This window comes from Coenobita brevimanus, chromosome 75, assembly GCF_032717465.1.
Source record: "Coenobita brevimanus isolate Jiangsu-jjx chromosome 75, ASM3271746v2, whole genome shotgun sequence".
Lineage (NCBI taxonomy): Eukaryota > Metazoa > Arthropoda > Malacostraca > Decapoda > Coenobitidae > Coenobita > Coenobita brevimanus.
In genome coordinates, this window is record NC_137028.1 from 8,853,781 (window position 1) to 8,878,126 (window position 24,346).

Here is a 24,346-nt window from a genome sequence, read left to right on the forward strand (position 1 = left end):
ATGCATTGTTTGCACACAGACTCATTTGTCGAGTCAGTTCCATATTTTGCAAGGCTACATAAGTGAACATATTATGTTTTCTTAAGTATTGCTACAGTTATTAGTGAACACTGAATTGTGATAGTTCATCAGCAATTTACTCTAGTACCATCCAGCAGTGATGTACAACGTTAAGCTACGTGCTGGTGTCAGGAAAGATAAATCTCGTACCCATTCTCCGTCAAGGTTGTGTGGAAGCCAGACATGCGGCCCTTGCTGACAAATGCATCATTGCTGAGTACCATCCTAGATGTTGCCGAGCCAGTGACGGGCAAGCGTCGCCTAGTGATTACAGTTGATGAGGGGTTGCTGGTCAGAGGTGCTGGGATGCTTCGTATAATGTCTAGGCTGTTGTTGTTACTAGAACTACCAAGACTGTATATTATGCCTCTAAGGCTATGCTTTAAGACACTGTAGCAAGGTCACTTTTACGCATTCCTGTTGATACATTGATGGACAGTCCTACATTTTGGTGTCTATCTAGCTCGACATCGTTTGCAGTTATAAGTACAGATGGGTCTGGCATGTGGTAACTTAGAGATACATACTGTAGAAAGGTAACTGAAATTATGTGTTGCTGAAAAACAAATTCATTACAGGGTTTCAATGCACGACATCCACACAGGCACACAAGTCATAACTAGAGTGAGCTGACTACATATTACACTCATCACAGTACGTCCACCTTAACTTGGCGGAAACTTTCGTATTTTTCGGCCTATTCCCCGTAGATCAGTGGCAGAGTAAGACACTAGTGCAACTCTGTTATTTTCATTATACTTTTTCGTGACTAGCACCATATTCTTTCGCCAGTATCTTAATACAAATTAGCATTAAAGATGGAGAGATGGCAAATTTCGGCCAAGTTAAAGTGGACAGATTATGGCAAGTCACTCAAGAACAGGTTTTCATTCTTACCGAAACAAGTAAGGAAGTTATAAGGGTCGTATTGTTAAAACTGAGAGCACGGAAGTGTGGACGAGCCCCAAATTTTTTACGATAAAGTTTGCGGCATTTACACATCTAACAGTTACAGGTTTTCCATAAATGACCGCCAGAAATAAGGGGATTGCTCACATCTTGGCCCGGGCAGTTTTATTAATACGACCGTTAAGTGCTACAGGCCTACTTACTGCTCGATGTGGTTCCTGGAGAAGCCTGTGGAGAAGTAGACTGGCTCTGGTGGAATCCTCTCGTGGTCGAATTGAAATGGGTCCTTCATGCCCAGCCAATTGAACAGACCACTCTTTGTCTTTATTGTGTCGTCCTTCTGTTGTTGAGGGTCGTGAGAGGCAGGAGAGAGGGGATGGGTAGAGGGAGAGATGGTTGGTTTGGAGATGATAGATGGATGGGTAGGAGAGGAGAGATGGGTGAGTAGGAGGAGAAGAGGTGGATAGGTAGGAGGAGAAGAGGTGGATAGGTAGGAGGAGGAGAGGTGGATAGGTAGGAGGAGGAGAGGTGGATAGGTAGGAGGAGGAGAGATGGAGGTAGGGGAGGAGAGATGGATGGGTAGGGAGGAGAGATGGATGGGTAGGAGAGGAGAGATGGATGGGTAGGGGAGGAGAGATGGATGGGTAGAGGAGGAGTGATGGATGAAGAGATGGAGAGAACAAGATGGATGGGAGGGAGAAAAGAGGATGGATGAGTTGGGGAGATGGATAAATGGGAAGGCAAGAAGAGGATCAGTGTGTAGAGGAGAGACGGATGGGGCGAAGGAGAAGAAAGAGTGGATAGGAAGAGGAGAAGATTGACGCAGCAGCCACAGGAGGGATGGACCACGAGGCAGCACGAAGGGGGAGGACGAAAAATAGTATTAGTTCTCATATTTAGCATTATGAGAGAGCTGCGTATCTGAAACATCCCCGATAAATAAGTGTTCTCCTAACTTCACTTCGTTATTCGCCAGTGTATATTATGTGGGTATAGTTACTGATTCATTTTATTTAGATAGTTAACGAGAGAGTGAGCAGTTACTTTCAAAACCTATAGATACGACCTTCGAAGCCCAACAAAATTTTCAGAATATTATGCAGATTTCATGACTGTTGAGCTAAACAGTTGGAACGATGTAACTCACGTCAAATTTACATATTTTGACTGGTAAGCCGCACTGCCAGATGTAAACAACCTCGCAAATTACATAGGTAGCAGCTACGTTGGCGTAAACCTTCACGAATTCCGATAATCCATATGCTAACTGGTTACGCCGTGCAAACCTGATTCATGTGTGTGTCCGTGAGTGCGAGTGTTGGTTGGATGTGTGCATGAGTGACGTATTGCTTTCAACACGTCCAAAATAATTCGGAATTCGATGAGATTGGTGTTACAATCAGTGAAGCTGTTGCTGCAGGTCTGTCATTCCTGCTACAACAATTCATAAACACGCATCCTCACCCTCGCTTTCTCTTTCTTATCCTCACCCTCACCCTCCCTTACACTCAACTGCCTCCTCAGCCTGATTATCACGCTCACCCTAAACCTTCACCCTAACCCTCATCCTCTTTCTCCCCTGCATCCTTACCCTTATCGTCCTCACTGTCACTCTTTTCCCTACCTTTACCCTTACCCTCACCCTTTTTTCTTTACCCTCACCCACACCCTGACCCTCACATCCACACTAACCTAAGTCTCGCACTACATACAACACTACATTTTCTCATACCCGTTGACAGCCTGTAACAAAAGACTTTCTACATCTGAAACACACTATTCTAAGGCAAAGTCTGTGTGTTAATTTATAAGAAAAAAAATATGCAACAGCTTATAATTATGCATATGAGAGTTCTGTACATGAATATATATAAATACATATGGTACAGTATATATATAACATATATATAAAGCTTTCAGTATATCAGTATTTAACATTAACTTATGCTTATTGGTAAGATTATCATGCAACATATAACACTAATTAAGCACATAACCACACCATGCAGTGCCCAACGCAGTACTGATATAACACATACCGTACTGAGGCACACTTACCATGTGTGAACGCAGTAACGGGAGGTGTCAGTGTGAGCTGGACAAGGGTAACCAGAGAACACTTAAGTCACTTTCTAGGTTAACGTACATCATGGTTTACCACTCATCTCTTCACGATTTTTTATTGACTTAGTTATCAATGAGACGATTTCTTTATCTTGGTAAAAAAAAATCTGCTGCTTAGCTAACTTGTAACTTCCATTTTTTTAAAGTTAAAACTAATAACACATCTGTGAAATAATTTTAGATCGCTGTTTATTGGTTGATATGTAACGTGGAAATCCATGAATGACCATTAAATCTAACGTGGACATTCATGATTTGCACCTAACGTGGACATCCATGACTATGGTAAAGGTAACGCAGACATCCAAGACTTTTAATGTAATGCGAAAATCCATGTCTTTTTAATGTAATGCGAATAGCCATGTCTCAAACGTGGACATCCAAGACTTTTATATGTAACGTGGACATCAATGACTCTCAGTTGTAACGCAGACATCGATGACTTTTTGATGTAACGCGGACATCTAGGAGTTTTTAATGTGACGAGGACATCCATGACTCTTAAATATAACGCAGACATCCATGACTGTTAAATATAAGACAGATATTCATGCCTTTGGTAAATGTAACAGTCACATCCATGACTTTAATATGAATTGGAGTAATTTATGTGTGAAGGCAACCAGTTCTTTAAGTAGCGTGCAATCCACAGGGCCGTATTCTTTGGCTACTCGTATGGAGATTTCGTAATGTATATCTCTGTTATATATTTTGTTTGTCACACCTTACTGTTTTTTCTTTTTGCGTGTTTCTGATTTAAATTATTTCGATATAAAGAAGATATGAAAATGTTTAGAATATGAGAATAAATAGGAGATAAGAAAATGCTCGGAACTTACGCTGTACCTATGTGTCATCACGTTTTCTGTACGTCTCGCCCAAGTGATTTCTGGTACGGCATTTCTCAGTCGTCTGTTGATATGTGTGTGTGCTGCTGCTCCCTAAGGACTTTATATATACATCGTGAGAGTGAGGGTGATACTGAGATTACAGGTTGATAAAGTGAACATCGAGTGAGCCACATCTATTGGATTTGTGACGACTTTATCTTGGTACATGCGGTGATACGAAAATAATAATAATAATGGACACGTATAAGACTTTGCAAGATGACAGTGAAGGATGGATCTTATTTACAATGATCCCGCACGAATGAGGGATGATCGGTTACGGATGGATCGTTAGAAATGAATCGTCAGTGTGATATGTAGTGAACCATCAGTGTGAAGTGAAGTGAATCGTCAGTGATATATGAAGTGAATCGTCAGTGAGATATGAAGTGAATCGTCAGTGAGATATGAAGTGAATCGTCAGTGATATATGAAGTGAACCGTCAGTGAGATATGAAGTGAATCGTCAGTGATATATGAAGTGAATCGTCAGTGATATATGAAGTGAATCGTCAGTGAGATATGAAGTGAATCGTCAGTGAGATATGAAGTGAATCGTCAGTGATATATGAAGTGAACCGTCAGTGAGATATGAAGTGAATCGTCAGTGAGGAAGGAATCATCATTTGTATGAGATAGAAGTCGGTGAGAGGTGAGCCGTCAGTGAGAGATGAAATGAACCTTCACTGAGAGATAAATCGCCCGCGAGAGATGTCATGAATGGTCAGTGAGAGATGAGATGAATCATCAATGAGAGATGGGGTGGATCGTCACTGAGAGTAGAATCGTCAGTGAGATATGAGTTGTGAGTCAAAGATAAATCTTCGGTGAGAGATGAGTAGTCAGTGAGAGATTAAATGAAGCGTCAGTAAGAGATGAGTCATAAGCTTGGGTAATATTTGGGAGTGATATTAGAGAGAAACGCAGATATTAAACCTCTTCGTTACGATGATATCTTTTGTACTATTACTGCCACCTGACATTTTTATTCATCTTAACTGACACAACTGGTAGTAAAGAGGTAACAAACAATCTTTATTAACTCCTTTATTTCAGTAAGCTTCCCCAGTGCCGAAAGAAACTGTATGGGTGTAGCAAAGTGACAAGTCGCACCACTACCACCACCAGTAGATAGCTAGATACAGTGGATATCACCGTACTAAAGTGGTTAAGATGAGTGAGACGTTGGTAGACCGAAGTGCAGAGGTCAGCACTGCAATGGTCTGAAGTGAGATGAAATGGATGTGATCTACAGTTCTGGTGTATTATGAAATTTACATGGCTTAAAGTTGGTAACTACAATTTTGCGTAGATATGACACAGTGCGTTGCAAGTCCCAGGTAAGGTAACGATAGCACTTTTTATGCGTTTAATTAATTTGGTTACTGGTAATTACAGAGTGTGTGAATATCTGTTAAAAGCACCATTTGCTCATGAGTTACACAAACATTCAAAACAGTAAAGATCATGTAACCTATGAAATTTCTTCGACAAAATCAACATTCAGAAGTAAGTCAACCGTGGGTTCAATTGTCCGTAGAGTTTGTCATTCTTTATCTCTTAAAAATTAATGTAATTAGGAGTCACAAGAGTGATGAGGTAAACAAGTGAAAAATCACAGTCATTGGGAGATTATGAACCCATTCCCTGTAAATGATAAAGCTGAAGGAATGGAAGAGCCGTAACAAGGATTGCTAATGCTAGTTTGGGATCACACTTGGTAGAGAAAAATGTAGGACTTCGTATACTGGAACCAGACAGAGATATATAGTACTTTTTCAGAGGGATGAGCTTATTTACATGAAAACAGCTTACTTATGAATGTGTGCCTCTTAAGCCTGAGTCATTATTAACGTGAAAATATCAGGAAAAAATAGAAAGTACACAACTAGAATAAATCTTTGTTTTAGCCAAAGGAAGAGGAAGGAGATCACTTGATTCATCACAGTCCTACTGCCTTTGTCTTTCTTTACACTCATTATATATATATATATATATATATATATATATATATATATATATATATATATATATATATATATATATATATATATATATATATGTAAAATATTACTACCTACATTTAGCCGAGATTCAAGTTTATGTTTAAAGCAGTTAAAATCGAGTTTAAGTTAAGGACGGACGAGCAACAAGCATTAACGACAAACTTGTTTGTAAAACGGACGAAGAACAAATGCAGACATGACACACTAATGACGTCATGACAACAGTGACGTAGATCCGACGTCACTTACCCAGACTTCACCTCCACGAATGACAATAAATCTCTGAGTCGTGGGAGAAAGATCGTAGATGTGGTTAGTGCCAACAGGGAGTGGTGAATACATCAGTTACCTACCAATACACAAAATAACACTACATCTAAGTTTGATACACACCATACCGGCAACAGTGCATGCGTAAGAATAAACAAAATTGTCATAATGATACTGAAGTGGATCCTGAAAGCAGTGTATCTCGCCGCTTACATCCTGTGGCAGCCACGATTCTTCTCTGCAGGTTCTGGATTCTAAATAGCAGATCTGTTTTGTGTCATTATTCACATAAAAGAAAATATTCCACTCCTGAATAATTCATGCTTGAAATATCACAGTATTGGACTATGTTGTTTGTATCCTTAATCGATTAAAATGAATCGAACATTTTTATTACAGTGTTATCAGCCTTAGTCCACTAGAAATAGCATTGAACATTGTTTCAGTACAGATATTTAAGGTACTGATTTTTAACGGTAAACTAGATGTTTCTCTTCCTGCACCTAATGCACAGATTTGTGTTAATGCTCACACACTCGCTGAAAAAGACGGACAGGCTGACATTCAAGGTGTCATATAGCCTTGAAAAACGTCACAAAAAATGTACAGATTGATAGAAAAAAAAAAAAAGGCGGGAAAATGTGCTGAAAAGTAAAGCAGCCGCCATAAAAAAAAAAAAGTGCCAGCTGTACACCACGACCACATCACTAAAGCCTCATCATAGCACCTTCAAGGCTCATCACAGTTTGTCTACGTGCTCCAAAAATACTCACAAAAACATGCACAGCTTGCCCTGATATTGCCTCACTAAGATACTGTGAAAATGAAGGTTAAATTGAGTTCCCTGACTGTACTGAAGTTCAACACGAGAAATACACAAGTGTTTGCACAGTGGATTAAGATAATACTCGTACATTATGTCAATTGCACTTGTGTGTAAGTTCTGGGTGTTTGACCAGTGCATTATATATAAACTGTATATCTACGAGAATATGCCTTTATACATATATGCAATCTATCAGTTATGTTTGTGAAAAACTTCATCAGGCCAAATATGCAGATAGGAGAATAGAAGGATCTATATGCTGCAACATATTATTCCAAGATTATTCTAAGACTCCAGCACTCTGCAACCGTGCAGTAAGCAATATCCATATCATTATTCATGCCACAGCATATCATGGCACACACACACACACACACACACACACACACACACACACACACACACACACACACACACACACACACACACACACACACACACACACACACACACACACACACACACACACACACACACACACACACACACACACACACACACATTGTCCTCCTGTTCGTTAACCATACCTCATTCATCCAGCGATCCAGCATCACTTGATAAGATCATGTGAGCTCCCTACTTCCTATGACCCACAGTCCTACGGAGTTGCATGGATGAGTATTTACTACACCACACCACACCACACCACACCACACCACACCACATCACAGAACACTACACCATATCACACCATACCACGACGTATCATACCAAGCCACATCATACCATACCTTACCATGCCATACCATAGCATAACATACATAGCATAACATACCATAGCATAACATACCAAGCCATACCATACTGTAGTATACTACATCACATTCCACCACATCATACCACAACTGCCTCATACCGTACCACATCACACCTTATCACACCACCATCACCATAACTTTGATGATATCCTAATCCAAATACATACCTGCCTCTGTCCCATTACATCGTAGACCACATTTCAAATCACACTTGAACACCGTCTCCTAGCCAAGTTACACACTACACAGCATACCACAGCATACCAACGCCACACTGCACACCACTCCATATATCATACCACAGAAAGCACAACACCACAAATCACATCTCAAGAAAAGTTACACCACACAAACACCACTCCTTTACTCACAGCACAACTTAAGTCACAACACATCATGTCACCCTGTGAGGCACAGCACACAGCAGATCACAGCACACAACACATCACACCCCAAACCACAGCACTGCACACCACACCACACACAGAAAGTCACTCTGCACCGTACCACAAGCCATAGCACACAACACACAACACTATAAATCACAGCACGCACCATACAACAAGCCAACAACACACAGCACGCCACGCCACGTCACACTTCGCCGCACCTCACCACACCACACCACACCACACCACACCACACCACACCACACCACACCACACCACACCACACCACACCACACCACACCACACCACACCACACCACAAGCCACAGCACTTAACATCTCATACCATAACTCACGGCACACAGCACTACACATCCTAAGCCACAGCATAGCACGCAGTAAATCCCACGCCACAGCCTTGATCCACACAGCCAAATCAGGCGACGTACCTTGATAGGTTTCTTGAGCTTCATAATCTCAGCGTATCTGGCCAGCAGGTCCCAGGGCGCGTGCACCTTCACGAAGTAGGTCTCGCCGTCCTGGGATTGCTGCAGGAGGGGAGGGAGGGGAGTCAGGAAGGGTCAGCGTGCCTGGCTTTGTGGTGTGTCAGGGTTTATTACACACCCAGCCATGCAAGTTACTCAGTCTACCGGCTGTAATTTCTGTAACGATCATACTTTTGTGGGATTAGGACGCTTCATAGTACTTCTTTCTTAACAGTTTACGATATACATACCAAATATATATATATATAAAGTCATCGCTGTTAAAAAAAATTCTGCATTATTTTGTATGGGTCACTGAAATTGGATGTCTAGTCACGGATTTCCAAAAAAAAATAAACCACCAAACTGTAACCTTGGATGTGGCATATTTTTCACTTTGACCGTAAGTGCGTCACACTTAGCTGAAAATCGTTATGAAATGAGGGTAGAATGGAATGAGGTTAGGCTGCGGCCTGCGTCAAAGCTCACGTCATTAAACAGCAAGACAAGCACATTCCTACCTATCTCAATCCTTTCAACTCAAGGTCATAAGTTTTTTATTCATCTTCTGTGGAGCACCATAGTAGTGAAGAGGTTAATTAAAGCTATGGCCCGTATTCGTGTCAGTTAAGGAGGCTCCCTAGCACCTATTCCTAAGCGTTTTTTTTTCTTTGGATACGGACGGATTAATATAAGTTTGTACGCTATTTATTTTGTACGTTATTTATTTTGTACGTTATTTATGAAGTGTAAGATGATACTAGAATGATTTGATATCACAGAAGAGGATGGCAAAGTGCAATAAACCAAATAAATCGCTTAGGAAGAGATGTTAAGGGGAGTTTCCTTAATCGATGAGAATACGGGCCTGTATCTAACCACCGGCGCTTGACACCTTCCTTAACTAGCATAAAACCGACTGGAAATAACATAAATAAAACAAAAATTACGTCATGACAGGAATAAGGGTCAAGAATATAGAGAAAAGCCGGCTTCTTATGGACAACAGACATCACTCACCCTAAATAAGACACTGTGTTAAAGACTGATTTGTACCGTAGTGCTGGGAGTGATGGTGAAGGGGGCTGTGACTTTGTTTTGGGAATTTGAAATACATTTTATATTCAATTAGTGGAATACATTTTTTTTTTTTTTTTGCGTCAGTAAGTTCTCGTCACAGCTTTAAGTGGGGAAAAAAAGTCATGATGATGATGATGACGACGAAGAGGAGGAGGAGGAGGAGGAGGAGGAGGAGGAAGAGGAGGAGGAGAGTGTGGCATTGAATATTTTACAAGTTTTTCTCAACGTGTATGTATCTACTTGGCATTGAATCCCGGCGGAGCGCTAGTCTCAATAAAAAACGCTTGAATAACACAGTAAGCTTAATTAGACATTATATCAAAGTCTACGGTCTCACACTATCATTTTCACGTAGACAATTTAGGCGTGATAAAACAGTTCTTAAAGTGCTGATTTTTTTTTTTCCTTTTACATGGTACCAGGTAATTTCCATCATCATCAGTGAGCCCTCCATGGTAGAAAGGGGACTATTAAGTAACCCCTCCAGTTCGATAAGTCTCTCACGTCTAAACTTAAAATGACGTAGTGAAGAGGTTAATTCTGTGAGAGAGTAATTTGTAATATATAAAGTCCTCTTCCAAATCAATAGCGTTAACCGAGACCCTTGGATTAGGACTGAGGTAAGAGCCAGTACAACGTTGCACGAAAATTACGACTAGAATTTACACTCCTGAATGAGGGTAAAAAATCAAAATAATGACGTCCACTGGTTGCCGGAGGTATCATAATCTTCTGGATTTAATAATGAATTGGTTTTGATTTAGTAGGCCGAGGAGGGTAGGGTATTAAGCGTACTTTTGATTCAGTATACCAAGAGAACTATAGCTCGTTTTGTTAAAACCTGATAAAAATCCTTAAATAATTTTGGCTCTGTTGATGGCCAGGTGTAGTCAGATTCGAGTATTGATTTGTCTAGTAACCAAGGAGACTCCTTCCTAATGCAACCACGACTTCGTATTCAAGTTGTGAGAATGGCCCAGTTCCGTCACACAAATACAAATCCACTGTATCAAGGGAAAACACACACATTTATATAATTTCTTTGCCTACCTCGTGTACCCAATCCTCCTTCTTTCCCGTACCCCTCTCAAGGTATATGTTTGCTCATGATGCATTTGTGTGATGAGGCCTTGTCCATTAGCTGATGCGTGTGTGTGTGTGTGTGTGTGTGTGTGTGTGTGTGTTTGCGTAAGTGTATGAAGCTGTGTTTGCATAAAGGTACATGCTTGGATCCAAATATGTGTATGTGGTTACGTGTGTATGTGTATATCAGCGTGTCTGTATATGCGCCTGCTTCTGTATGTTGCTTTGTTCTTGAAAGTAATACCCAGAACATTCCTCCTTAACAATGTACGGACGTTATGACTTATGAAGATAAATACGGCCTGCTGGTGGTGGTGGTTTGGTGTGGTGTGGTGTGGTGTGGTGTGGTGTGGTGTGGTGTGGTGTGGTGTGGTGTGGTGTGTGGTGTGGAGGTGTAAAATGGTGGTGATAGTTGTGGTGGTAGTGGTTGAGGTGATAGTGACATGATGGGATGGTGTTGGGGTGGGCAGTGGCGACGGGTCAGTAGGTCTGGCCAGTGACGGATTGTGTGCCCCCTCACGCAATTTCCTGTGATTGTTTTGTGCTTCTCCGCCTTTCCTTGTTCTATTTCTTGACTTCTTTTATATATATTGCAGCAACGTGCATTAATGCGCATATATTCCCACTCGTAAAGTTTTAGTAAGGACAAGATAAGGAATCCTATTTGGTAATTCGTTTTTACGTTGAAATTATTGTATCAGATGAGGCCATAACAGCACATGATAAGTTGCTGATTAAATATTTCGCTAGATATACCTGCGAGTAATATGCACAGTACCATATTATTAGTGCTCTTTCCTTTGCGATTTACATTGAGTATTACTCTTAAGTCTTCACTTATACGTTATTTGTATATTTTTAATATTCACATAAATAACAACATACAAGAGGATAATGAGGTGTAATGTACAGAATAAATCGCAAAGGAAGGGGTGTTACGAATCCTCCAAAGCCGCTTCAGAAAACACAATCAATAGAAAATACAAAACCTTCTCCCAGTCTTCCCCTCCCTGCCATGAGAGCCACCCACCAGTGCCTCTCACTCCCAGGATTATAATCAATGGCAAGTGACGTCATCATCACCTTTAGACGTCATCAAAGAGCAGTGACGTCATATGTCTGATGTGATTATTGGTTTGAAGAAAGTCGCTAAAATAGGTCATTGTTAGTTTTGGTGCGCGCTTTGCTGATAGTTACTAATGTTTCAGAGTTTGCCCGCTCCTGTGTATGGGTTCTGTTATGATGATGATGATGATGCTGATGATGATGATGGTGGTGGTGGTGATGATGATGATGATGATGATGATGATGATGATGATGATGATGATGGTGGTGGTGGTGATGATGGTGGTGGTGGTGGTGGTGATGATGATGATGATGATGGGAAGGATGATGGTGATGGAAAGGATGATGATGATGATGATGATGATGGAAAGGATGATGGTGATGATAATAACTGACCTCTTATCGATCCTATCATTACGAGCATTCTCCCCTACGAAGAACAAAATCATCTTCGGGAACCGATAACAATATACTAACCCAATTGCGCCCTTTGTCCTCAGTATAGGAAGGAACCGGGTATTATCAAAAGTTAATATAGAAGGGAATCCCGGGGCAGGGACCTTTGAGCTTCGCGATTATGAGCCGATAGGCGGAGGGCAGTACGCTTAGTACCCTTCCAGCACAGTCCCTCACACAGGAATTCTGGGAGTTAATGGGTTAAGCAGTAGGAGGAAGAGGAGCAGGAGCAGGTTGATGATGATGATGATGATGATGACGACTGACCTCTTATCAACCCTTTCACTACGAGCAGTCTCTCCTAAAACAAACAAAACTGTCTACTCGAACCAAGAATAATATACTAAACTGTCACTATACTGCAGAAATGAACGGAGCGTGTCTGTAATCCTTCCAATACTAGAGGCCCTCCTAGGCTGAAAGAAACCGTCTGGGGCAGCAACAATAAAGCAGTAAAGGCGTTTGTCGTACTTGAGGGACCATTCTCTCTCTCTCTCTCTCTCTCTCTCTCTCTCTCTCTCTCTCTCTCTCTCTCTCTCTCTCTCTCAGATATGGAGCTCCTTTTAGTTTATTTAGGAGTTTTTGTCAGCTTCGTCACACCTTTTCGTCAACGATTTATTTTGCCACACACAGTTACGCCTTAATAACCTCTAATATCTTCTCGATCCAGATTATATTGACATTTAAAAGATGTAAGTAAAATGGGCTAATAATTTGATATACTGCGCAGAATAAATTCCTTAGGAAGAGGTGTTACGGAATCGCCTTTGACATTGAGCATATGCCGTTATTTCAGTAACTTTCCTTCTTCCCTTCACGTCAGCGAAATAAAAAAAAGAAACCAATAATATACAAATGAAAGATGATGTGTGATGTGAAAAATTATTCGCTGTGGAAGAGAGAGAGAGAGAGAGAGAGAGAGGTAATATGAATAGCTTTCTCCCCTACCGCATTGTCTTCCACGTACAACTCTGTTGCTGGTATAATAGGCAGAATAAACCGCTAAGGGAAAGGTGCAACATATTCTCCTGCCCGAGCTACAAACTGACGTAAAATCAAAACAAAATAGCTGATAGTTAAATAATTAAATAAAATAACCCCTCTCTAGTTCATACCGACTTGTCCTCCACCTCCAGCTCGAGTCCCTCCTCCACCAGGTTCTCCTCAAACACCTTTCGTCGCATGTCCTGCCACTCATCCCCCTCGTCCTTGAACACCAGCACGAAGTCTATCCGGCGCTTGTTGTCGCGAAAGAACAGCGTCTCTACCGTCTTGCGTACCTGCGAAAATTAGAACGATATATGGTGTGTGTGGATTATGTCAGTGTGGAGTTCGTATGACAAGATGGAGTAATACAGTTTGAGAATAATGTCAGTGAAGATGGAAAAGTAGAGGTAGAGGATTTTATCAGTGGTGAACAAGTGTGACAGTACAGAGAAATATAATGTGAAGATTATATCAATGAAGAGCAAAACAGCATGATGGAGAAACGGTGTGAGAATTACGCCAGTGAAGGGCAAGTATGACAAGATCCATGGAGAAATACAGTGTGAGGATTTTATCATGGACGACCAAGTTCTGCAAGATGATAAAATGCACCGTGAAGCATACAGTATGTCAACCAAGAGTAGGTACGGCATGATGAAAGAATACGTAATGTTAATGTGTAAAAATAAAGGCATTTTCAGCGTATCACCTGAAGCAAAGTCAATGAACAAGAGCTTATGTAATCCTAAGTTTCCTTTTCCCCAACACTGGCATTGCAAACATGATGGTCATTCGTTACACTTACCTCTTTGAAGCAAACTCTGATTAGAACACTGGCCAGTAAGGCCAATACGAACGTAAATAAATGGACCAAGTGACCGCCAACCTGTTTCGTATTCCGGTAGGTTCTTCCCTTGTTAATTAATGATTTATCACGCTACTGATCTAGTGCATTGTTTGTTGCTGCAGTGTTAGTATTAGTATCTGTGTCTCAGTAAACCCGTTTCTATGCACAGAATGATCAGATCTTTTTCGTGGAGGGCGAGTCGTTGTTAGAGTTTATCCTTCCCTTCGCAGTGCCAGCCAAGTTCGAGTGAAGAATAGGTTTGTGTTGTGAGAGAAGTGCATGTGAAAGTCAAAGTGTTGTAATGGTTATTTATCGATTTATTTATAGTGGTTTGGTGATAATGTGACCGATCCTTACCATCCCAGTTTACGAGTCGCAAGTGATGGCAGGTGGTAGTGACCATCATCCAATCGCTTGATGTAGAACCTCCTTCGTCTGCCTTCACCTTCATTGTTATTTAGCTGTTTCTTCCACTTTTCCTGTTGTTCGTATTACCTTTCTTTCCACCTCAGGTGACTGCATTGACCGACAAACCTAATGATTTCTTGTAACCAAGGAAACCATTCACGCTGCGTGTTAACCGTAGAACCAATAACGGGGTGATGTGGAGCCGACTATTGTGTCCCTGTTAACTGGGTGGAGAAACACAAATTTGGCGTCCATCCAGAAACCAAACCTCCACACTCTTCCCCACGCCTCGTTGTGACGAGGCGTTGTCTGTCGCAAGAGAACATCGTTTCACTGCATTGAACAGTCCTGCAGGGGTGATTGCTTGACTGCGGTTCATGGGTCTGCTTGGCCAGACAAATGGGGGTTGCTCAACGACAACAACTAGCCGAAAGTCTACCTTTTATTTCAGCAGCAAATCCTTTCAGGACCAGTTTACCACATACAGTAGGTGTCTTATAATAATATCAGACGATTTTGTTCGGTTGAGGGAAGCCATTTTTCCATTGTTTCTATGGCAAGATGATAAATCTTGTCACAGAATCAATGATGATAATATGAACGGCTGGTGTGTTCTCATAAAAAATAAAATAATAAAGTTATTAGCAAGTAAAGAAGGTGTATTATCGTGAATGTCACAAAGAAGAAGAGGAACTTCACAACAGAACTATTTTAACAGGATTAGGTATGAATGGTGTATTAGCACATCGTTTTACTAGATATGTTTTTTAATGTTCGCGTGTCTTCCTTTCTTGTAAGTTTTCCTGATCTTCCACAGAGGAAAGTTGTTGCTCTGTATCTGTTTTGAGGACCACATAAAACAAAGCCTTTAATCCTTAGATTTTACCTTTGTGTATAACATTCACGTCAACGCTGGCGGGTTTTATTGTTGCGTGGATATGTAACAGGAAGCATAAACTAATAATAACAATAATAATAATAATAATAATAATACGCTCGCCGTTGTGGAAGCACTTAGATATTTTTCTGATGGTAACAGCAGACAATTCTGGTCAGATTAGCGAAATCGTCGCCTGTTAGTAGCGTAAATATTGTCTCCTTTATGGTAACAAAAATTTGAAAAAAAGAAAAAAATCCCGCTTATCTGAAAGCAAGTGGACGGCACATGAGGCAATGAGCTGCAGTCTTCTTGACATGGAAGACTGCAACACCTCTTCTGTAGCGACTCATTTTGCCTGTTACACCTTAACATATTCTTGGACGTTACTAATGCAAACTCTGTCAGTATTTAAAAGATGTCTGTAACATAAAAAAAAAGACTTATCCCCATCATTACGGTGACTTGTTTTATTTCAGCTAACTACAGACCATTCTGTTCAGCAGGGAGGGTACAGTTCGAAATGGAGGGGTTACATAATGCCTTCAGTAATCCCGTCACTTCTGGGGAGCTCTCTTCAGCTGATTAAACTCATCTCTAGCCAGAATAATTTTTTTTTTTTTTTTTGAGTAATTTATCTGAAGGGGTTAAGGCGTAACAAGCAAAATATGTAATTAAAGAAGTGGTGTTGCGAAGTCTCTAGTGGCAATAGAAACACGGTGCTGGGTGTTGTGGTGTGCATTGCTGTGTGTTTTGTATACCTGGTACTGAGCAACATGGATTTTGTTGGAGGGCGAGCGGGGCAGGAGAGGGCTGGTCTTGCGCACCGTCCTGAATGTCGGCACGGGGATGTATTCACTCATCGTCACCCACACCTCGGTAATCTCTTCTTAATTAGCTCCTTAATCTCCTTCAACCCGATGACGTGCTCTGTATTTTATTCTGGCTAAGGGAAGACGATTTTATTCAGCTGAGGAGAGACCCCACGGAATGAAGGGATTAGTACGACAGAACTTTTCTCTTTTTCTTTACCTGCAGCTATTTTTATTTTTATTTCTTTTTTCTTTTTATAAAGCTGAGGAATGACGCCCTGGTCTAAAGGAGTTAGTTTATAAACCACGAGGCTGACAATTTATGATTTTCTTGTATCAGTCGCCATACGATTTTATTTAAGTGAAGCACTCCGATCGCATACTGTTGGAGTCTCCGTGTTCAAACACTGTACTGGCTGTGGCGACTATTTTCTCTTCTTATTGATTTATTTTTCATTTGTGACTAGTATTCCAACAGTATACTGGCTCTGACGAGTATTTTCCATGTTTACTGATTTAATTTTCATTTGTATTTTGTTATACTTTATATCACCGAGCTTATTTCATTAACTTTGACAAAGAATTTAAAGGAAGTGATACGTGGACAATTTCTGTCTTTGCATTTGCTGCCATATATTTTATATTTGTTTTTCTTTCTATATACTCAATGCTGTCGAAAACAGTGTATGAACTAGTATCACTGTTGTCTTCCAGGTATATCAACTGATTTTAGATCTTTCTCGTGAGATGACCAAAGAGAAACTTTTCACGTACTGGCACACTTGATACTGTCTCTTCATAGTCTTCAGACATTTTCCCCTTAAATGAAAGTAGGGTTTGGACGCTTCAAAGGAGGATGGTTAGCAGGACGTGAGGACTGCCGCCTGTCCCCTCACACTGCCTGACTCCGAGTAGAACCGGACAGGAAAATCCATCCTCTGCCCTCTGTGGCCACAAGGTCGCCATTACGTGACGTCACACCTTGCAAAGTATATGGCAGTGACCACGACTCAGCCCACCAGGTATTACAAGGCGATTTGCGGAGGATTGCCTCCGAGATTACCTAACGCCTTCTTCCTCGGTGAATTGTTTTGCTTGCTGTATCTCCTTCTTCTGTGTTGTTTCCTTAATACCAGCAATGATTTCATGAATTACAGAAAATACATTATTAAAGATCTGTATGCAGAAATTAACTTCTTTTATGCGTCCGACTCTGGGCATAGACAGAAGAGCCCGTTCCCTTAGCTCAGGCAGTCCTCCTATGTACCATACACCTCTGCATGTCACCACTTCAGCAATAACATCCATCTTCTATACTGAATACATGCTAGGGCTGTCTTATACAGGACTGATGTACAACCAGGGGTGTTTTTACCACATGTCGGCGAGTCTTGTGGTAATTACTAAAGTCAGCTTTACCGTAATTCATATCCTAAAGTTGTTGAACTGCTAGGGGAGAGGTGCTAGGGAGCTTTAACGGACGTGAATATGACCCTAAGCAGCATAACGATTTATTTGGTATTACACCCAAGCATTTTCTTGTACTCTGTTTATATCTTTTTATTGTCGACGTGGTTTAAAACACACATGACGATACTGAGGTGTAATGTGCAGAAAAATTTGCTAAGAATAAACAACGAAATATCACAAGGCCACTTTCTCTTGTCCACTGTTTACATTGTTCTAATGTTATGATTCTCACCACACACAAGAGGGTACTGAGATGGAATGTGCAGAAACATTCGCTAAGGAAGAAGTATAACGTACTGAGATGGAATGTGCAGAAAAATTCGCTAAGGAAGAAGTATCACGAAATCCTACGAAGTCACTTTTTCTTCGTTTTTGTCATGATTTGCGCTACATTCAAGAGGATACCGAGGTGTAATGTGCAGATACATTCACCAAGGAACAGATGCTACGAAATCTTAGAAGGCCACATTGAACACATCCCTGTTGAGCCGGACGTAGGAATTTGAGAATAGATTCTCGATACTGCGAAAGTATTACCAGGGAGGCGGCGGTACTGCAGCACTCTTCTGAATTATGAGTCTGTTGTGCCGAACGCTGGCTTTAAATGGCGCGGCGGGGCTACCCATAAATAACACTTTCCATCCTTCACGATAACAAAGTGTCCTGACTGGAAAGGTTGTTGTGCAGTGTGTATAAATTGCCTAACACATATAAGGCTTCAAAGACATGGAGATGAAAGTATAACGGGTAAATTTAGCGAATTATAGACTTCATCGAAAACATGTAAAGGATAATGGGTAAATTTTACAACGAACATGCAGGCTTTTCCCGACACATGTTGGAGAAAATGCAAACGGGACGGGCAGTCATGGTCATAAGCGATGCGTGTTTAATTCACGCCTAGACATGTCAATCATTTTTCTTCCGGACTCATCATATCAAAGAGAGACGTTTGTAGGTGAGAAAAAATCATACTAAACCTCTTTCAGGTTAGGTGGATTAGTCACGAGCAAGCAGTGAGTGGTAGTGGACTATTATGTGGATTTATTTTCCTGGCCATACGCAAGAGAAGCGAGTTAGTGTGCAGTTACGGTGTGCTCCATAAGGCATGATGATATAACACAGAGTGGCAGGCCGGACTCCTCCACCTCGCTCAATACTCGGGTAATTGTGTGATGGTGACCGTGGTCTTAGCTATCCTGCCTGCCCACTGCCTCACTTTAGGTGGAATGGACCGATATGTCTTACCAGCTGTTGAATTTTTCCCTTGAATTGTTCCTGCTTTTGAAGTATTCAGTGGCGCGCGTTTCCTTGTTGCCGCCGATGCAGACTTTAATATTTTACTGGATTATGTGACACACACACACACACACACACACACACACACACACACACACACACACACACACACACACACACACACACACATACACACAATTCTCTTGCGAAAAACTACTTCCACTATCGGACACGTGCCGTTTTTGTGCCATGGGACCGCTGTTCATAATTTTCTGTACCGTGTTAAATTTGAGCGTTGAAGCACTGTGGCCGCCGTAAATCTCCACACCACAGTAGTTGATTTGGTGTCTTTTTGTGTGTATTTTCCGGGAGGGTGTAATTTAGATTGTATGAGGTACGATCAATTTGTCACAAATAAGGTCTGTTAGGTAATGTTAGTTCATTAGCCAGGTAAGGTGAGTATGCAAGGATTTGGTTAGGTGGGGTTAGCCAGCTAGGATTAAGTTAGGTAATGTTAGTGTTGTTCCTTAGATAAGGGTAGTCTGTTAGGTTAGCTTTTAGAGTTAGATTAGTTGTATTAGGATTAGATTAGGTTAAGTGAGCCTGTTTGGGTTAGATTAGATTAACAAAGTAATATCATGTGGGGGCAGCAAGAATAAAAATATACGTCATTCTATTAAGGAAGCTAACGCCAGTATGAGATTTATTTGTAAATATCCCTCAGTCTTTTGTCGGAGGGGGGGAGGGGGGAGGGGACAGACAATTGGCCTTAGTATTAAAATTGAGCCTGCGATGATGCAAGAAGGTCCGTCATTTTTGCTGGTCATTACTGGAACTAATTTATTGTCCTTGTAATTGGTGGGTGTTATTAGCCTGCATCCCACATATAGAGGCGTAGCCGACAGTGATACAGAAGAGGGTGAGATATACTTTTATCATCGTTATTATTTTTGTTATCATTATCAGCATTGCTATCATCATCATTATCATCATAATATCTGTTATCATCATCATCATCATCATCATCATCATCATTATTTCTGCCATCATCATCAGCAGCATCCTCATTATCATAATCAGCATTGACTCAACTTCTTTTCCTACCTAAGAAAATTACTGTAAAAACCTGATGGCATCCCGACACCTTTGAGCCCTCAATCTTGATAATACGATCCAGTCACATTCACAGACAGTGCGATCCAGTCACATGCAGAACGATCCAGTCGCATTCACCTAATACGGTCAAGTCATATTCACAAACACTTCTCCCTTCTTATCCCCTCTTCGTCGCTAATCATCTGTCTCCATCGACCACTATGCTACAGTACACATCCCCTTCGCTCCTTGGTAAGCTAATAACTCTATGTATAATACACTCCCTTTATCGCTGTTCCCTTTGACGAGTGACGCGTCTCCCCTCCCCCCTCCAAAAAAATAAAAAAATAAAAGGAGGAGGAGGAGGAGTGGGGGGAGGAAATACTCTGCCTTTCTATTCTTCTGTCCGTCAGGCTGCCTTACCTCTTCCCATACAGTACTAAAAGTGGCCGATAATCAATCCACTTTCTTATCTCCCACATGCCCGGGCATTTTACTGAGAGAGAGAGAGAGAGAGAGAGAGAGAGAGAGAGAGAGAGAGGCACTGATACAGACCGCACAGACTGTACGGTCCAGTCGATACCAATACCTTGTTTCTAGTTAAAAAAGAAACATTATAATAATAGGTTCTCGCATCCCTTAAAACCATTCAGGTATAACCCGCATAAAAAGTACCTTACAGAACTGAGTCACCCAAACAAATTATCTGGTGAATGATAAAAATCGATATTGAAATGATACTGCCGATCATACTGTACAGTCATGGAGTGATAATGAAAATATACTGAGCATGCATCTTTTATTATTGTTGTTGTTGTTATTATTATTATTATTATTATTATTATTGGTAATGCGTCAACACTTTTTCTGTTTGTATTAAATTATGCATATGAAGAGTATATATATATATATATATATATATATGTGTGTGTGTGTGTGTGTGTGTGTGTGTGTGTGTGTGTGTGTGTGTGTGAAACTGAGCATTGTATTCCAGTAAGGTCTTAAATTGTTTGCGAAGTTTCTATGTAGAAAACTTACTGTACAGTAACAAAATTTGCATTTCCTCTAAAGCCTCGTTTCATTGCATAAATTTACCGGAGATACTTAAGAATATTGTTGGTAGAATTAATTTTCCGGCTTATCATTGCATCTTCGCTTTTTTTTTCTCTCAGGACAAAATTGATGTGGCATAGGACTTTCTGTTTGTTTGTTTGTTTTTTTCATTGCTTCTGCTCTCTAACGATGTTTGTACATCATACTAATCTTCTGTAAACACCTAACTGAAAAATTCGTTAAGTGTCGGACGAATGCCTTCATCCTTTGTAAATATTTGGCCAGTACTATTTTGTAGGAAGCTTATGTCGCTCCTGTGTTGTTGAGAGAGAGAGAGAGAGAGAGAGAGAGAGAGAGAGAGAGAGAGAGAGAGAGAGAGAGAGAGACTAGGCACAAGGACAGACAAACAAACAAAAAACCCAACGCTTGGATGATTGACGACATAAGGGAGCCTGTTACATGAAGCAGCCATTATCGCTATATAAATGATTCCCAACGCCTCCCATCGCCATTGTTGTCCCTCCACACCTCTCCAACCCTCCCTCCACCCCTCCACTTCCCTCCCTCCATCCCTCCACTTCCACCCTAATTGCTCCACTAGTTTTCCACATCGATTATTCCAAACTATTATGGCAGGACAAACACAGTGGATGAGGGGCGGCTGACACTTCACCCGGATGGACTTCTTTTTGTTTTTTATTTTTGTTTTCTTCAGAGAGGAAGAGATTACATAACAGCCTTCTTTAATCCATTCTGTATATGAGGTCTTTCTTTTTTTTTTTAATATACCGTTTATTCAAGGTCGAGGGCTTCAGTCTTGACCTGGAATTCGTTTATAATAAGTAACAGGTGTCCACACTAAATTGGAAATTGTTCGAGCCTGAGTAACGTTTTCAAGTTAAGTAGCTTTGTTGAAAATGGTGTTAAGCACAGATGTTATTCAAATTCACCACTTTCACTGTAGCTTTACCCTTTGCTTTGCGTAAAGTAATTTTCATGTTGTTTGGTTTCTGCATAATTGAGATAAACACGTCCCGACCTTTTCTTGCACCAAAACTCTAAATGACGCTCGAAATGTTGACATCGGTACCAGACATCACCAAATACAATTAACCACATGTAATATCTCATAAAAACCATTTCTTTTAACCAGTTATCATCATTTAAGTAACAAGTCCTATTTTTAAGGATGCCTAATCAAATGGACCACCGTAAAATATTATAATTTCAGTACATTCAGTGCAATGACAATTTTAAGAATGCCTGTACGTTTGACAAAAAAAAAAAAAGTGAATTTCGAGAAAGTCTGTTTCACGCATTCATAGTGATTTTTGATGAGGATTTCAAAACATCAGAGACTCCCAGTTCACACCCCCACCCACCTTCTGGTCTTGGAGGCATACTTTGTGTGTAAGTCCCTCGGTTTTGCACATTATACTTCCCATTTGACTGCTCTTGTTTGTTCATAATCAGGGGTATTCATCGTATTTTAATTTGCTCTGTAGTGGGCCGTATTCTAGTCTGGCGATGGAGATGGCAAGATGGGTGAGGAGCTTTAGGCACGGGCTTGGGAAGGAGGGTGGATGGAGGAACCTTGGCCAATTTGTGCATGTGTGTGTGTGTGTGTGAAAGAGAGAGAGAGAGAGAAGAGGGGGTACTTCACTCTTATCTGTTTTGTTTCATTTTTTTGTTTCATCCTTTATTGTCCCATCAGGAGCGTAGAGGCCCAGGGCTAGGCTACTCAGTTCATCATTTAAGGCTAATGACTAGTCGCTCTTCCCTGACTGGCATTTTGTGTTCCAACCTTACAATTACTTAACACAATGCACAACTCCTACCCATTATTATTATTTTCTAGGCCACGTGCGTCTAATCTGAATTCTTTTATACAACTTCTGAATGCACTTTGGCCTATACTTCTTGCTTGTGTTCAGTTCACCTCGACCGCTGGTACATGCGTCCTTTATATGTACAGTCACTGAATTAATCATGAGCGGTACATTTTGCCTCTGTTTGCTCAAGGTCTGTTTGTTACTGTTTGATCTGTATTGACTCTTCAACCCTGGTCTGAATTATATAAGGACTGAATCTATTGTACCACTCTCTACTGCGTAATTTTGGGGTTGGTTCCACCCACCTGAGTTCTTTTTATAGTCATTGATTTTATTTTTCGGGGTGGGGTGGGTGAGGGGGAGGGTCTAGTTCATTGCCTAGCCTAAATTTCTGTGTATCAATTTTTATCTAGTCATTTATTATTATTATTTTTTTTTTTCAGGAGAGGGGATGTCAAGATTATGCACAAAACTAGCCGAAATTTCTGTTAATCAGCATTTAGATTCTCGGGCTCCATGACTTACTCTTTGCTGAATGAAATCGTCCGAAATTTCTGTTTATCATCATTTACATTCTCGGTCTCCATGACTTATTCTCAGCTGAATAAAATCGTCCGGCGTTAACTGGAATAAAATACTGTAATAATTCCTGACTATGAGAGGGTTAATGATGAAAGTACAAACACCCTTAGGCTCCGTTGACTCGCTCAGTTGAATAAAATCTACTGACGTTTTCTGGAATAGAATAGTAGAGTTTTACCGACCGTAAGGGGGTTAAATAAATTACACTACTTTCAGTTTACTCTAAGTTGGATACTTCAGCACTTTTTCAAATACACTCACTGAGCAATTCTACGGCATTCTCTTTGTTTCTGAATTACTGACTCCTTCAGCCGAGGATGTAATCTGTATTTCATTATTGCTCTCTCTCTCTCTCTCTCTCTCTCTCTCTCTCTCTCTCTCTCTCTCGATGATTTTATCTTGTACGGTACAGCTTAACATTATCTATATCTAATCTCTCAAGCTCAAAAAGTCTCCACTAAGCTGAATAAAATTGAAGGTAGCAAGCATATAATAAAAGTGGGTCATCAGAGTGAGGTGGCTGAGACTGAAAAACCCCCAAAGAATACGTTTTATACAATTACTGAATGAATAACTAAATAATGATTCACTTTTCATCATTCTTCGCAGTCGTCTCTAACCAGTGACCTTGATCTTTTTCGTAAGGTCAGAGCTCTGCCTTGTCGTGTCTGCCTCACAGGGGTAATATCGTGGGTAATACCAGGGCTGAATTTTAAGTGGCTTGGATTGCGTTAGATTGGCCTT

General features: G+C 40.8%; 1 protein-coding gene across 2 annotated transcripts in view; it reads right to left on the reverse strand.

Moving 5' to 3' along the window:
• LOC145408069 (anoctamin-5-like) overlaps positions 1 to 24,346 on the reverse strand; it is a 57,303-nt gene that overhangs the window by 22,160 nt on the left and 10,797 nt on the right. Inside the window, exons 3-6 of one of the 2 annotated variants that reach the window (XM_080278878.1) lie at positions 13,516 to 13,680; positions 8,681 to 8,779; positions 1,173 to 1,309; positions 211 to 321 (exon numbers count right to left, since the gene is read on the reverse strand). In XM_080278878.1, coding sequence (XP_080135004.1) covers positions 211 to 321; positions 1,173 to 1,309; positions 8,681 to 8,779; positions 13,516 to 13,680 — 512 coding nt within the window. The remainder of the gene's footprint in view (positions 1 to 210; positions 322 to 1,172; positions 1,310 to 8,680; positions 8,780 to 13,515; positions 13,681 to 24,346) is intronic. The other variant, XM_080278879.1, reaches the window with a different exon arrangement.